This window comes from Misgurnus anguillicaudatus, chromosome 15, assembly GCF_027580225.2.
Source record: "Misgurnus anguillicaudatus chromosome 15, ASM2758022v2, whole genome shotgun sequence".
Classification (NCBI taxonomy): Eukaryota; Metazoa; Chordata; class Actinopteri; order Cypriniformes; family Cobitidae; genus Misgurnus; species Misgurnus anguillicaudatus.
In genome coordinates this window covers 9,396,952-9,412,478 of record NC_073351.2, presented here as the reverse complement: position 1 = coordinate 9,412,478, position 15,527 = coordinate 9,396,952, and the positions used below count along the sequence as shown (strand labels likewise).

The 15,527-nt window shown below is 38.0% G+C and overlaps 1 protein-coding gene across 2 annotated transcripts in view; it reads right to left on the bottom strand.

The window, feature by feature from the left end:
* The window catches only part of nectin1b (nectin cell adhesion molecule 1b), a 287,273-nt gene that overhangs the window by 74,717 nt on the left and 197,029 nt on the right, over nucleotides 1-15,527 (bottom strand). For both annotated transcript variants that reach the window (XM_055173651.2, XM_055173653.2), the window contains exon 6: nucleotides 11,073-11,220. In XM_055173651.2, the coding sequence (XP_055029626.2) occupies nucleotides 11,073-11,220 (148 nt within the window). The remainder of the gene's footprint in view (nucleotides 1-11,072; nucleotides 11,221-15,527) is intronic.

Sequence of the window (15,527 nt, the reverse complement as noted above, 5' to 3'; positions counted from 1 at the left end):
TAAGAATACGACTAAAAAGTATGTGACTACTGTATGACATACAGAGATGGGAAAAGTTCACACATCCTTTACTTAAGTCAAAGTACAGATACTCAAGTTTAAAAATACTCTGGTAAAAATGAAAGTACTGACTACACGTTTTACTTAAGTTAAAGTAAAGAAGAATAGGCTCTCACATACTTAAGTAAAAATAGCCATTAATACTTCCTGTTTTATTGTCACACTGGTACTTCATTCATGAAGTTTTGAGATGTTGGTTTATTTTGTTCATGTTCCAGGTCTTATTTTTAGTCTAATAAACCAAACTTTTAAGTTTTGTTTTTTGTAAAGTTTGTTTGTAAAAATGACTTAAATGTCCTAATTTAACTAAGGCCTAATACTGGATTAATTAAAACCCTATCCGGGAAATCGCCCAGTAAAAGAGTTCTTCTAAATTAACCAAAACATGTTAATCTGTATATTTAAACATAACATTGTATTAACTGGGGGAAAAGTCATTAAGTGGGAAAGATCTGTGGTAAAATGCCGGTTTTTTATTCATCCTATTCACCTGCACTACTTTGTCATATGTATGCATCTGACATTTGCGAATTTTAATTTGTCAATGCCTAATTTGCCTAATGTGGTGATTATGATGACATTATAAGACGCAAATTTTACTGCATCCACATGTAGTGTCTCTATTATAAATGGACTAGCACAGTACATTAGCCTGTATGGCCATGACATAGGCATATTGCATTAGCAAAACTTTAGCTAACTTATTATATGAGCTGCTTACGAGTCATGCATGTTGACTGTCAACGTCAGAGATGTGTGCTGCTTACAGCTGCGCAGACACCTGTCTTAAAAAAATTCCGTAGAAATTGCAACTGGGTTGCCGGTAACTTACCGTAGATTTAAATTTACGTTTTTTACTGGCAACATTTTGTTCAAAGTTAAATGAATATTAAACATTTACAAGTGTTTGTCTTTACAGAGTAAAACTAAAAAAACAGCATCAAGCAAAACATTCTGGGAAACAAAATCTGAAGCAAAAAACAAAAAAATGTTGATGATGATTACTGGTTCCCAGAATGGTTTGCATGAGGCTTTTATTGTATAGTTTTATTCTGTAAAGATAAAGACTTGTTAATATTTAAAATGTATTTAACTTTAAACAAACTCTTGCCAGTAAATAACATAAATTTAAATCTGCGGTAAATTACTGGCAACCCAGCTGCAATAACATTGTAATTTCTACTGAATTTTTTACAGTGCACTTACTTCCCTCCTATATAGTAGGCGAAAAGCTGTAGGCGAGGCGAGTAGTATGTCAAATTTATAGTGTTCCAAAAGCAGTAGGGCGAAAAGTACCCAGGTGACCTACTTCTTCTGGTAAGATCACGATGTGTTCATTGAATGGACATTTTGCTATGCCGTGAGCCCCCGTGAAAGGAGTTATCCAACGAATAAGAAAACGGAGGGGCATTGTTTTATAAAAAAATGCCCAAAAGCGGTAACGCAGCTCTATTTAAATGCCAATACATATATTAAATAGCAATCCCTTGAGGTTAAATTGCGCTAGTTTAACGTCATTCCATAACGACTAACTTCTTGTTCTGTTGTACTGTTTCAATCGTCGATGAGTAGGTACTTCATCTAATTCAGTACCTACTGTCACAGTATGCGATTTTGGACGCAGCCCAAAGGGAGGGAGGGAGAGATCACATTGGAACATTACAGATCTCCCGACCTGATTTTTTTATTATTATTAAAAAATACAGATTAAAATGAGCCTGGTTTGAAAATGTAAGAAGTAAAAAGTACAAATATTTGTGGGAAAATGTAAGGAGCAAAAGTAAAAAAGTAAAGTAGTAATACCAGAAAAGAATGTGTATTTCATTATCTCTAATGACATGTGAAGGAGAATATCCACACCTTTAAAAATAATTTGCAACGTGCAATTCCACACATACTTTTTACATGCAACACTGTTACTCAATTATAGCAGTGGGTGATTACTTCCAAACCTTTCATGCGGCACACCCACAAAAACAAATCTTGTGTGAGGCTCAAAGGATAGAAAAATTACTTACTAATTTTATTTTTAGATAAAACCTTTCTGGAGAAAAGCATCTGCATGTCATAACGCCAACCCTGCTCAACAAACATCATACTGTATGACTGAATACATGCTACAGAATGGACACTTAATTTTAAATGATCACTAAACGCAAGCACAGAAATATGTCACTGAAACAAGGGACACAACTGCTTATCAGGAATTTAAATGATGAGCATGCAGACAGAAACATACTTGCATGGCAACAGGAAGAGAAACGAGACACTATCAGGGAGACGTGTTTAGCATATTGAGCAGTGTGAATTTTAAAACTGTATTTTGCAGTGTGGATAGGTAACTTTGAGTAGGTTTAGTTTTGAAAATAAGCAGACGAGAATCCTCCCGGGAAATGATTGTTACACAAATAACTTTTCATCAAAAGAATGCATGATGAAAGTGTAGTTACACTTCAAAAAGTGAAACTTTGTAGTGTGCACACATCTTTCGGGCATTTCTTTATCTCTGTCTACTGTATGGAAAATCCAGCTAAAGCTGCTGGCTGTGTTACAGCATGATATCTGGTTTGTAATTGCTGCAAGCTAGTGAGCAGTGCACATTTGTCATTAGCTAGCTGGTCATTGGTTGGACAACACGCTAGAAGAAGATTCCCTGCATCCGAAATTGACTACTTTCATAGTAGGCGACAATCAGTATCCAAAACCTCGCTCTAAAATATAAAATGCTCAATGTTGGGTCAAAGAGGGAATTAACCCAACCTGTTGGGTTGTAATTTAAACTATGCTGGGTTGCTTCGACCCAAAATGCTGGGTCATTTTAAACCATTGTTGGGTCAAGTATACTGCAAACATTTTTAGGTTAACTTAACCCAACAGCTGCAGGGGTTTGTCCCTTTTTGACCCAACGCTGCAAAAACAGTGTGTAAAAAAACTGAGATTTCTAAGTATGCATCTAATGGACACATTTTTATTCCATGAAACCACAGGAGCTGAAAAGCCACTAAATTTGAATAAAAATCCAGAAACTGTGAGTCGGGTGGCTCTTTTCAAGTGTAAGTGTACTGTAAGTGATACATGTACAAAGAAATTGATTTCTTGTGGATAAAAATTACTTGTTTAACAACAACTGAGTAAATTATGCTCATGGTTGTTATGTCAGGTGAATGAAAATCACATGACAATAAAAACATGGTGGATATAACATGTCCACAATGTATTCATACTGCACACATACTGCAGTATATAGCATAGATATATACACTAGATGTCGCCTTGGGGCTCTGAGCATGCGTCAAAACCGCCGCCATCTTGGAACAGGGGTCTTGTCATAGGAAGTATCTATGTAAAGCTGCTATCTCCGCCTGTACTCGAATTCATGAACAATGCCGAACTTTTGTGCTGCGTATGGATGTAAGGACTACTAGCACTATGCATTACAGTTAGAAAAAGTGAATTTTCATAAAATCAAAACTTTTATTTTTTTCCTGTACTAAATGCTAAATACATGTCTGACTGTTGAAACGAACCAAAAGAAAACCAAGAAAATCGCGTTCATGTGATTTTATTTCTGTTACACCATTGCCTACAATGACGCTGATGCAGGATTCCCCTGTTTCAAGATGGCGGCTCTAGTTGACGCATTCGGTTCAATGAACTGCCGTAGCCAAGGCGACATCTAGTGTACATATCTACGAGTATATAGAACAAAGTCAGTAAGTAGTTACATCCGGGCTGATCTCACGAGACTTTTGAACATATTTTACGATTCGTATAAATTAAGTTAATTATGCAAAATCGTATGATTACCATAATAACAACAACAATGAAACCCCACCCTAACCCCAAAGTCACAGGGTCAAAGGCCAATTCTACAGAAATTTACAAATGTAGTTGTACAAATTCATACAAAATAGCAACCTCTTAACTCTTACCCCGCCATTGACGAGTTATCTCGTAAATTAAGAGAAAACATTTGCATAAAAAATGTGTTTCTGAAGAATTTTTATGCTATTCTGCAACTATCCATTTGATTATCACACTTACTCAATTTTTGAAAAAACTGAAGCCAAAAGGTTATTTACTAATTTTAAACTCTGTGTATGTTTTGACAATTGTTCTGAATCTGATCTCTAAAAAAAATTCCTTCACAAAAATGCAATTATTTCAGCTTTTTGCTAAAAAAATATTTTTAAAGAAAAATACCCATATTTAAGTCTATTAAGTTTATTACGTTTATAAGCAGAGAAAAAATATAGATAGGATGAAACGGTTTATTTTTCGTTTTGTTTGTTTGTTTATTGTTTGTTTGAAAGCAGAGGGTCTTTTCTTTCATTTGATATATTTGTATGTTTATATATTTTTAGAAACGAAAAAAGAGAGGTCCCGCACACTATCCACTTGCAAAAAATAGAAGGATTTATTGCTTTATTGCAACGTTTTGGTCTCTCGATCTTCTTCAGGCATCAAACATACATATATATATATATATATGAGAATATACATAGAATATATTAATATATGTTTGATGCCTGAAGAAGATCGAGAGATCGAAACGTTGCAATAAAGCAATAAATCCTTCAATTTTTTGCAAGTGGATAGTGTGCGGGACCTCTCTTTTGTCATTTGTCAATATTTGGACTTTCGTGTCCTGCTCTACTACGCACCTATCATACACAGGTGTGCAATGTTTATGTGATTGATATATATATTTTTAGAAGAAAATTTTCCTGGAAGGCATTTTGTAAAACTTTTGTGAAAATAAAAAAATGCTGGCGGTCAACTTTTAAAAAAATGGCTGGCGGGAATGAGTTCAAATACGTACAAATTGCAATAAGATAGCGTTGTTACTTCAGAAAATTCAGGGTGTACTGCAGTATGCAATTTCGAATGCAGGGCAGGTCTACCAGCTTGTACCAGCTTGAACCATCATCTTGTTAATAAAAACTTCTACAAACATTTTTCCTGATGCTTGGCTGCAAACATACTGGTCATGTGTGATTTCTGAAAATCCAGACTATGTTTCCAATTTATGCTCAAATGCTGCTCAAGACTCAACAGACTGAACTGGAGGCCATCATGCCACACAGAAACTCTATCAGGGAAAACTGGGTGGACTGTGGCCTTTACTTTCCTGGTGGGGGATTCAGGCTTCTCTGGGCCCTCAGTCCCAGCGGCCTCTGTCTTTGTCACACAGCTATCAGCAACTGCAATGCTGGGATATCAAGAGAGAGAGAGAAAGAGAGAGATTACTGCAGCAAAGCAGCCAACAACGACAGCAATACAGAGGGAGACGAGAAACAAACTGCCTCATTAGTTCCTAATTCATTCCTCTGAGATGAAATAAGCATGCTTTAGTTGCTTCTTTGGCCATGTGGATTGATTGCGAAAGAGAAAGTGGGCAGGGCATGGAGGGTCTTTAACGAACTATTCAATCTTAGCTTGGCCGAGGCGTACACTGACCCTTGACGCAGATAAAAGATGAGACTGCGTCCGAACGCTTGGTTTTGACGCTTATTGGAGCTGCACGGGTTTGATTTACATTCGCCGGCGAACACAAGTGCTCCATTTACTGCTGGGTGGTAAATTCGGAATTCTTGAGGGAAAACAACATGAGCTAGAAGTTGAATTATGATAATTTGAATACTCCCTTAGTTTTCCTTCACAAATAATGACAGTCATGGCAAAAAACAAATTACTGTTAGGCAGGGGAAATAATGCATCCTGGGTAAACAAACAAACAAGCAACAAAAAGACCTTAACATTAAGATATTGAATTATCCTCAAATCTACTGGCAGTATCACAGGCTAATATCAACCTTTCCCATCTTGAAACGCTGGCTTGGATTTTGATCCCTCAAATAAGCATCCAAATTTCATCACTGAGGTAATTGGGAACTGAGGTGGATCTTGTGCCAAATTTCACACCCTCGCAGTGGTTCGCCGCGGCCTTATTCCCATGAAGGACAGAAGCCAGTGCTTTCTCATGCGAGGGATTTATTATGCCCTCAGAAGGACACGCCAGCACTAACTGCACAAAATCAAAGAGTTAAATGAGGATAAACTGTAATGGGGCCCTCTGGCTGATCCAATGTGACTCCAGTGTGAGTTTGAACTGATATTAGACTGTATAAGTACCTACTGTACATTTGAATGTTTTCTGCACTTAAGTTGCTAATGGGCCATGCACCAATCCAGGTCAGTTGGTCCAAATTTCTATATGGCAGGGATGGAAAGCCATATGTCAACAAATTAATTTCTCATGATTTATATTTTTTATGAGAGTGGTAACTGTGTTGGAGTCTGGCCTGCTTAGTGATCTTTGCATTTTGGTTAGGGTCTCAGAGGGAATGCAAACTGCTTAGCTGATGAAGATGTCCTAGTGCAATATGTCAAGCAAAGTTAAGTAAATCATGTCCAACTTGACCTACTCAGGACCACAACAGCTCAAGGATTAGCTCTCTACAACCACAAACATTGCTTATTGATGTTTCATCTGCTTGTCTGCATTAACATAGTATATGGTATTACTTGCAATACTGTATATTTCGCTCAACCTGATTTTGCCAAGTGAGAGATGTACATAGTATGTTGACCCAAGAACAACATTTCTGTAAATAAAACCTAAACCCAACCCAACCCTAACCGTATCCGAACCCTAAAATCCGAGGGAAATAATAAGTAAGTGGAAAACAATGGTCTAGAAGCAGCTAATCCTGGTTGTAAGCTTAAATTTGTAAGCTTATTTCTGAAATCTGATTGGTTGATTGAAATGTTGTACCAGGGTCAACATACTGTAATGTTACCCTGAGGAAATCAAACACTTGGCAAAATCAGGAAAGCCACATGGGTCAAATATACCCACAACAGAGGTGTATGTACAGAGTTAAGGTTGTTACAGTACTGTATGTGCCTGCTGCTCTGACACACATCAATTCAATTTTATTTCTATAGCGTTTTCTATATGTATTTTGTTATGCATTTTATGTCATTGGCCCCAATCTGAGAAGCCGCTTACACTTCAGGTTAGTAAAAAATTGTTAAGGGTTCCATTTGGGATTTTACTATTCTTCGAAAATCCATACACTAGGCTGTAAAGTACTGTGTAATGTATAGTTTATGTGCAAACCGTATTTTTTGGTCTATAAGCCACGTTTTTTTTTCATAACTTGGCTGGTGCAGCGTCTTATAGTCAGGTGCGCCTTGTAAGTCAGTATGAATTAATTTTGACATTTTTGAGGGAAGAGACAACATTACTGTCTACAGCCGCGAGAGTCCGCTATATGCTGCTTCTGTATTTATGTAATTTAATGGATTCAGTGATGCGGAATGACGAGTGTGCAAACTTCACGCTAGTTGGCTTGTTTGGTTAATTAGGCCTTTTCAACCTTCCAGGTAAGTTCTGTGTGTTATGGTTTATCATTTAAATAACTGAAAATATTACTTTAACGTATTGACATCTATTCAGCCTGCTGTTCTGTCTGCTATTGTTTAGTTGAATAACTTGCCTTTCCAGATTAAATGTCTGTTCTTCAGCTTGGATTTTTTTCTAAATAAATGCGAGGTATCGTCCACTGCGACTTATATATGTTATTTCGTCTTAATGAGGCATTTTTGAATGATACGGCTTATACTCCGGTGCGGCTAGTCCGGAAAGTACGGTATGTATATGTCATTTGGGACACAGCTATTGTCACTGTTTCTTGTCATCATAGTCCAAATATTTAATCATTTTGATTTATATTTCAAAGCATCATTTCATATTTTTCATCATTTTAATTGGATTAAAGAGACCACCAATATAAAAAATTTCCACCAATTCCAATAGACGATGATTCAGACTAGAGTCCTGCAATGGCGGATATCCCCATAAAAGTGTCTAAAACGACTCAGACTCTGATTCAGACTGATATCTTCCTATACCGATAGTTGGTTATACTAACTTGTGTGAGGACTCTGCCATAATCTTGTTGGTAATTACATCTAGTTTTGTATGGCAGGGTCCTTACAGTACAATGTTTTGTGTGGGAGAACGTGGTTTTGGTATTGTCATATCAGACCACGCTTTTCTCGTGTCTTGTGACTTTTCCCCGCTCCCTTGTATTCTCTTGTCATTGTGACTTTATCCCCGCTCCCTTGCATTTTCCAGTCTTTGTTTTTATGTCTTGTTTAGTCTAGTGTTCTGTTTTTATGTATATATATATATTTATATATATTTATTTATATATAAATATATTTAGGGTTTTGTCTTGTTTGTATTGTGGTTGTCTTGTGTTTGTATGTGTTTTACAGGTTCACGTGTGCTTCCTCACAGGTGTTCCTGCTCTGTGTGATTGCCTCCTCTTGTCTTCCTCACCTGTTGCTTGTTATCCCGTCATCATGTCTGTGTATTTAATCCCTATGTGTTTAGTGTGTCTTTGCAAGTTCGTTTGTCAAATTTGTCAAAGGATTGTCAAAGTTTGTCTATATACTCGTCTGTCACGGCGTATGTTTTTGCCATTTCTAGCTACCCTAGTTTCTAGTAGTGATGGGCAGAGCGAGGCTTCGTGAAACACTGAAACAGTTGAATCAATTGTGTCGAGGCTTCGAAACATGGTTCGAAACCGCCTCCACAGTGACATCTAGTGGTCAATCGCACGTATTACCATAGAGCAGCCTTGACAAGGTTTTAGACGAGCGCTGACAAATTGTATCCCACCTGTTGATTGATTAACACAAGTGATCAGGTGGGAGAGTGGATAGTGTCATCGACTCTCATGCAAAAAACCCTTGGATCGAACCCCGGAAAATGCGTTATTATTACCGTTGTCACAATGAAGATACATATTTTTTGTTGTTGTTTTAACATCTGTTTGACAACTACATGAGCTTTTAGGCTCATTATTGTCAATAACTGTAAGATGGTCTATTAAATAAATAAATAAATACCACATAAAACAATAAGAAATTAATAAAATATATCAAGCCACCATGTCACATATAAATATCTGCTGTGTGTGGAAGGAATTAGCCTACTTCTTTTTTTACAGATAATTTCTCCAGCCTTTAAAAAACTCCTCTCACAAAAACCCGCAAGGTCAATATGCGTTTATTTCACTTTTATACAAATGTGCGATTGTGTTGTCTGTTCCCGACCGTGCCAATCAAAGGCTGATTCGGCAGACCACACCTGATGAAACACTTAGTGAAACACTTCGAGGCTTCATTTGGTCATAGTCACGTGACATGGGTGTTTTGAATCACGCTTCGGATCAGTGTTTCGACACATCTGCGCTTCGGGATCTCGCAAAGCTTCGGAACGACTATTTCGCGTCAGCCATCCCTAGTTTCTAGTCGTGTTTTGTGTCTGATTCTAGTTTGTGGATTTATTTTCCCTACCCCAGTCTGAGCTCACTGCTACCCGAGAGTTTTCCTGTGGACTCTGATTACTTGACGGCTCTCTGGACTGTTTCTCTGCTGCCTGTTACGGACTGTCTTCAACCTCTGTTGGATTTATAGACTGGTCTATCACTTTACGGCGGAGACTCATCGCGGCATTGTCGCTGTCCACTGGAGAGGTCCTTCATCACTGGAGCTGTCCAGCTTCTCTCATCAGTGTCTCTAACGCTCTCTCTCTCTCCCTCTGCCCGCCGCAGGATTTACCCCTGTCCCAGTGGCTTCCGTGACGCGGCGCTCACGGGAGCGGTCTACGCACCCTACCCCGTATCGGGGTCTCCATTCTTCCTCCCACCGTTCGTTGTCTGGCCGGAGCCCGAGCGTGTGTGGTTCATCGTTCCGGTGCCTGTGTGTGTTCCCCGTCTCAGCCGTCTGCCCTGGTGTGGCTTTATGCCCAGACGTGCCATTGTCTGTTTGCTGTCATTATTGTTTAAATAAAACCTTCTGTTAACTGCATTGGGATCCTGTGTTTTGTGCCTGACAACTTGGATTAACCAAATTCTGAATATTGACTATTGGATGTTTTTAAACTATTGCTGCATAACTAATTTTTAATATATCTACAATGTTAATTTCATAACATTGTGAATTTTTGTCTAATTGCATTTATTAAGCTAATGCTACTGTATAAAATTAATATATGTAATGTCAGCTACGTGTGTTCTTGCCTGGCTGTCAAACCTCTTCGTACAGTGGTGATCCATTACAACAATTTTCAACAATGGATTTGTTCCAGAGGTAAGTTTAGTCACAAGCCAGACGTTAAACAAACACAGATCGGAAGTTTTAACTTAAGGCCAGCCAGGTAACCGTACCTATGCACCTGCGTCTGATAAAACAGTCTTAATTGTGAGTTATTATTCATTATTAAAATATTAAAATCTAGTAAGATAGTATCTTATTTAATAACTCTGTCAAACAGAAATACTGGCACAGCACTAGGGCCAAAATTCTCAGCCTTTCAAAATTCCCATCCTTACATTTTTTTAAATGATGTGTTTAATGCAGGCGAGTGTGAAGTGTTTTGTTTATCTATCGCACTTGGGATTTGACAGGCACTGGTGTTAATCTGACGGGTCTCCTGCAATCAGTCCTGATTGAAACACCTGTCTCTCAAAACTCTGAAATGGACAAATGAGGTCTACATAGCAATCAAGAAGCCTCTTTAACAAATAGATAACATGCTCTTAAGCAATCAAGTGTATCCACTAACCGCAAAATAAGAGATGGATTCATAAATGCTTTTTTCTGCTCATTTTGAGTGTGGTGACCTCAACGTGTTGAAGGTTATTTGTTCATTAAGGTACCCAGAGTCCCAAGAGGATGCTAAATCCTAGTGACAGCCACTGATCTTTTAAATATTGAGCGTTCACATCTGCAGGGTCACTTGTATAGTTCTGAATAAAAATGACAGGCTCAGCATTACCTGTTCAATGTCTTCTTTAAACATCCCAAATGACCATTACATGGGATGAAGGTTAACAGAAAAGCCTAGCAAGTGAACAGCACAAAACCGGAACATGCAGCCTAGAACAACTCGGACTTGCAAGGATGCTCTGGTTTGATGCTAAAGTACTTACAGGTCATTGTCGGTCTCTGTACGGGGTTTCTGTCCTCTTCTGTACACCATACAGATTGTGGCCACCACTCCTACAATCAGACCGGCCACCACCACGATTCCCAAGATGCCAAAAATACCACCAGGTGGACCTCGCGCCATCGGTTTTTCTGCCAAAGAAAAGAGGGAAAGGATTAGGAATATCTAAATGAGGACTTGACTCTCTCGTTGCAAAAGCACCCCAGTTGTATTAGACATTCAATGACTCTAGATAGCAAATATATTCAAGAAGCTCCAGGTAGGCACACATACAGTAGGCAGAGTTTCGTGTTTGTGCACCTACCGGCAAACAAGGTAACCGCATAACTTCGTGTCATACAAATTTTTTGCTTGAATTGAATATTTTCAACTTGCGCAAAGACACGGTTGAGGCAAATAGGGTGTGTTTTTGTGGCAATCGCACCATCCAATTAGCATAAATCGCATCGTCCAGCGCAAGTTCATGTCTATTCGTGTCTTTACATTGACTTTGTACTGTATGTAATCTACTCGCACAAATATTTGAATTTGCATTTTGTGTGTATGTCCCATAATGCTCCATACTCACCAAATGCGAAGCATCATGTTCCTGGCTCTAGATTAGTTATGGGATTTTACTTTGTGTCATACAAATTTTTTGCTTGAGGTGAAGACGCAGTTGAGGCGAATAGCGTGTGTTTTTGTGGCAATCGCGCCATCCAATTCGCGTCATTCACATCATCCAGCTCAAGTTCATGTCTATTTGTGTCTTTGCATTAACTTTGTATGTAATCTATTTGCACAAATAGTTCAATTTGCGTTTAGTGTGGCTTTGTATTACTCGTGGGATTTTCCTCCGTGTCATTTTTTTTGCTGCAAATAACAGTTTTTGTGGCAATCGCACCATCCAATTCACATACTTTGCATCGCCCAGTGCAAGTTCATGTCTATTTGTATCTTTGCATGTACTTTGTAAGTAATCTACTCCCACAAATAATTTGCGTTTGGGATGTATGCCCTATAATGCTGCGTACACACCAAACGCGAAGCATCACGTTCCTGGCTCTAGATTACTCGTGGGATTTAAAGCAACACTATGTAGTTTCCATGTAAAAATGACTTACAGCTCCCCCATGTGGTTGAAAAGCACAACAGTGCCTGGTATCAGACACTCTTCTGCAGGCAGGGGGAGGGGTGGGGGGTGTGCTCTACCCTCCACCGTCACTTTCAGAGTGTGCTTGTAGCAGCTAGGAGGCTGCTCGGGTTGCAGCAACAGTACAATTTGTCCAGTTAAAAGTTGTTCTATCACTGAAATAATTTTAGAGACATTATTTAAAGGTAAAAAAATCACATAGTGTTGCTTTAACTTCGTGTCATATGAATTTTTGTTGAGGCAAATAATGTGTGTTTTTGTGGCAATCGCGGCATCCAATTTGCGTCATTCGCATTGTTCAGTGCAAGTTCATGTCTATTCGAAACACGAAGTATTCCATTCGTCGCTCTAGACTACTCGTGGGATTTTACTTCATGTCATACAAATTTTTAGCTTAAGTTGAATATTTTCAACTTTCTCAAATACGCAGTTGAGGCAAAAAGCATGTGTTTTTGTAGCAATCGCGCCTCCAAATTCACGTAATTCGCATCGTCCAGCATGAGTTTGCGTCTATTTGCGTCTTTGCATTGACTTGCATTGCATACTTTTGCAAATAGTTGAATTTGCGTTTGTGGTGTGTATGCCCCATAATGCTGCTTGCACACAAAATGCTAATTATCGTGTTTCTCGCTTTAAATTACTCACCAGATTTAACTTGAGTAAATAAAATATTTCACTTGAGTTGAATATTTTTAACTTGCGCTGGCGAATTTGCTTCATTTGCATCGTCCAGCACAAGTTTGCGTCTATTTGCATCTTTTTGTTGACTTTGTATGTAATGTAAAAGCTTAATTCGCATTTGGTGTGTACGCCCAATAAGACTTCTCTCAAACTTTTGGTTTGATTATTTAATCCAAACCAGAGTTTAATGTCATCATACTTTATGCCTCTGTAGGGGTTTTTGCCTCCAGATTGCACTATTGTGATTACTAGACGCAGCTGTATGCTGTAACTATTGGCTGGTGCACACATATGTTTGAAAAACTGCATTCACGCCAACCTCACACTTACAGCTTTAGTGTTAAAACTTACAAAAAAACCAACAACGTCAAGTGCTAAAGCAGGTGAAGATATGAATGATAACATCCTTAAATGTTATTATTTAACACTTTCAACACAACACTGGCACACACAAAGGCTACATTCTCAAAATCTTTGAGATAGTAAATATATGTGTGACTCTGAGTTGTTGCTGTAAAGGTGAAAAGATAAAGAGGCTTCTTCTGTAATCCTTGCATCAGGGCTGAAATGGGTTTAAAATTCCCTTTATATTTCAATGCAAGCCCGGACCAAAAAAACACGGCAAAAAATCAAAGGATATAGTACTGTGCACTCCACGGGCGGATATCATTAGTTCCCTGATAGATTGGGAACTTGACCTTAGTAACCTACAGGGTTGTTTTAGTAACACAGTCAACCAGCCATTTAAATATTATATAAGAGCTGCTGAAAGAATCGTTTTGTTTAAGAATTATTATTATTTTTAGCATGTAGGCCTGACTTTTCATGTGCTGCATGAGAAGGCTGTAATTCATGCCTTAATATTTGTCCCAAAATGCCAACAAAAACAATCATACATAATATGTTCCAGCAAAGGCACATTTACACATGTAAACTCAACTAAACAGCTGCTCGCGGGTGTTACACTATTGGATTGTTGGTATGAAGACCGCAGCTGTTGCTAACTTTTACTCCAGTTTGTGTCAGAAACAGTCAATGTTGGGAAGGAAAGTCAACAGGGTAACCGATTCGCTCTCATGCCAAGGGCTTCTCGTAAATCCGGTGCAGTTAAACTGATGCCCAGCAGGGGGTGAGAGCGTGCACTGTGGTACCATATGTGACACAGTTATAACTCAGCCTCCAAACCATCCAAATTATAAGCAGACATGTAAAACTTAGACTTTATCACTGAATTCGGCAGATGACAGGATTATTGTTAACAGGAGCTGGACCGGGAGACGTAAAATATCTTCACATTAAAGGAACACAGAAAAGCTCTTTGTGGTTTGGGTGCCATTTCTATTGCTGATGTCATAAATAACTTTTCACTTTTCTGTTTAATGATATTCTGGTTTGTTTTGAAAATAAATTTAGAGCTCAATTGGTCCATTGGAGAATTCTAGAGGATTCTGTTGCCTGCTGTTAAGCATAACCTGTGTGTGTTGCATTTGATGGATTTGTTATAAGCTACTTACTGAAACAGTGCTTTTAAAGCACATGAGAAATATTGGGCTTTCAAAATGTAGTTTTTGTTTCATAACTCAAAGTAGTTCTCAGTTATTCCATTCAAGTATCAAGTAACCCTGTCTGATGAAATTCTATACATTTAAATGAAACACAATGTAAAAAGTGAAAAGTTGGATCAACTTAAAAAATACTTATATAATATTAATTATTTCAACTTTAATTTTTAAACATATAAGTTGTTATACATAAACTTATTTTTTAGGTTACCAATTAAAGTATTTTTTTAAGTTGACCCAACTTTTACCTTGTACAGTGCATTATAAACAATTGAGGGATTCAGATGCAAAGCCATTTAAGTGCATCTGACATGTTTTCTTGTAAATTAATATTTTTTATTAGGCTCTTATGTTTATGCAATGAAAAGGTTATTAGTCAGTATACTTGAATTGCCTTATTTTCACAAATGTCACTTTAAACCGAAAATATACTAGGGGTATGTGCGCGGTCCGCATGACAAAATTTGAGACTGCGCGGACCGCCTGTTTACGACAAAGAATGCGCGTGAAAATGTTGAGACATTACACTACATACAAACAATTACACATAGGCAAAAGGCAGGATTTGCACACACACCATCGTCTTTTTTTCATTTATTTTCAGTTCTTCCAAAAACAGAAAGCTGTGGAGCATTTTTGTCACCATAATATTAGATTTTTGTTCTTTGTTTTCTTGTTGTTTGTTCTAAACTTTATTTGCAGTGGTGGATCCGCTACTTTTCTTCATCTATCAATTTTTTTAAATGTACTGTAAATGTACTGTCAGTGCTGCCCTGATGGCCTGGTAGAGTAATCATTTGAATAAGAAATCATTTGTATTGCGTATACATGTCCACGCAGCCATCTGTGTGTAGCCGCTGGGAGTATACTCGGAAAGCTGCTGGGAAAAAGGTATACCCCGGCCTTTGTCATTTCATTGAATGTTTTTCTCCAAAAGTGCATGCAAGCTTTTTCTGCAAAAACCTCCACTTAGTAAACAGAAAAGACATTGTGAGTCTGTAAAATCACAAAAAATCACTAAAGATAAAACTAGAAACATTGCAAATGATGAAAGTTGGAATGT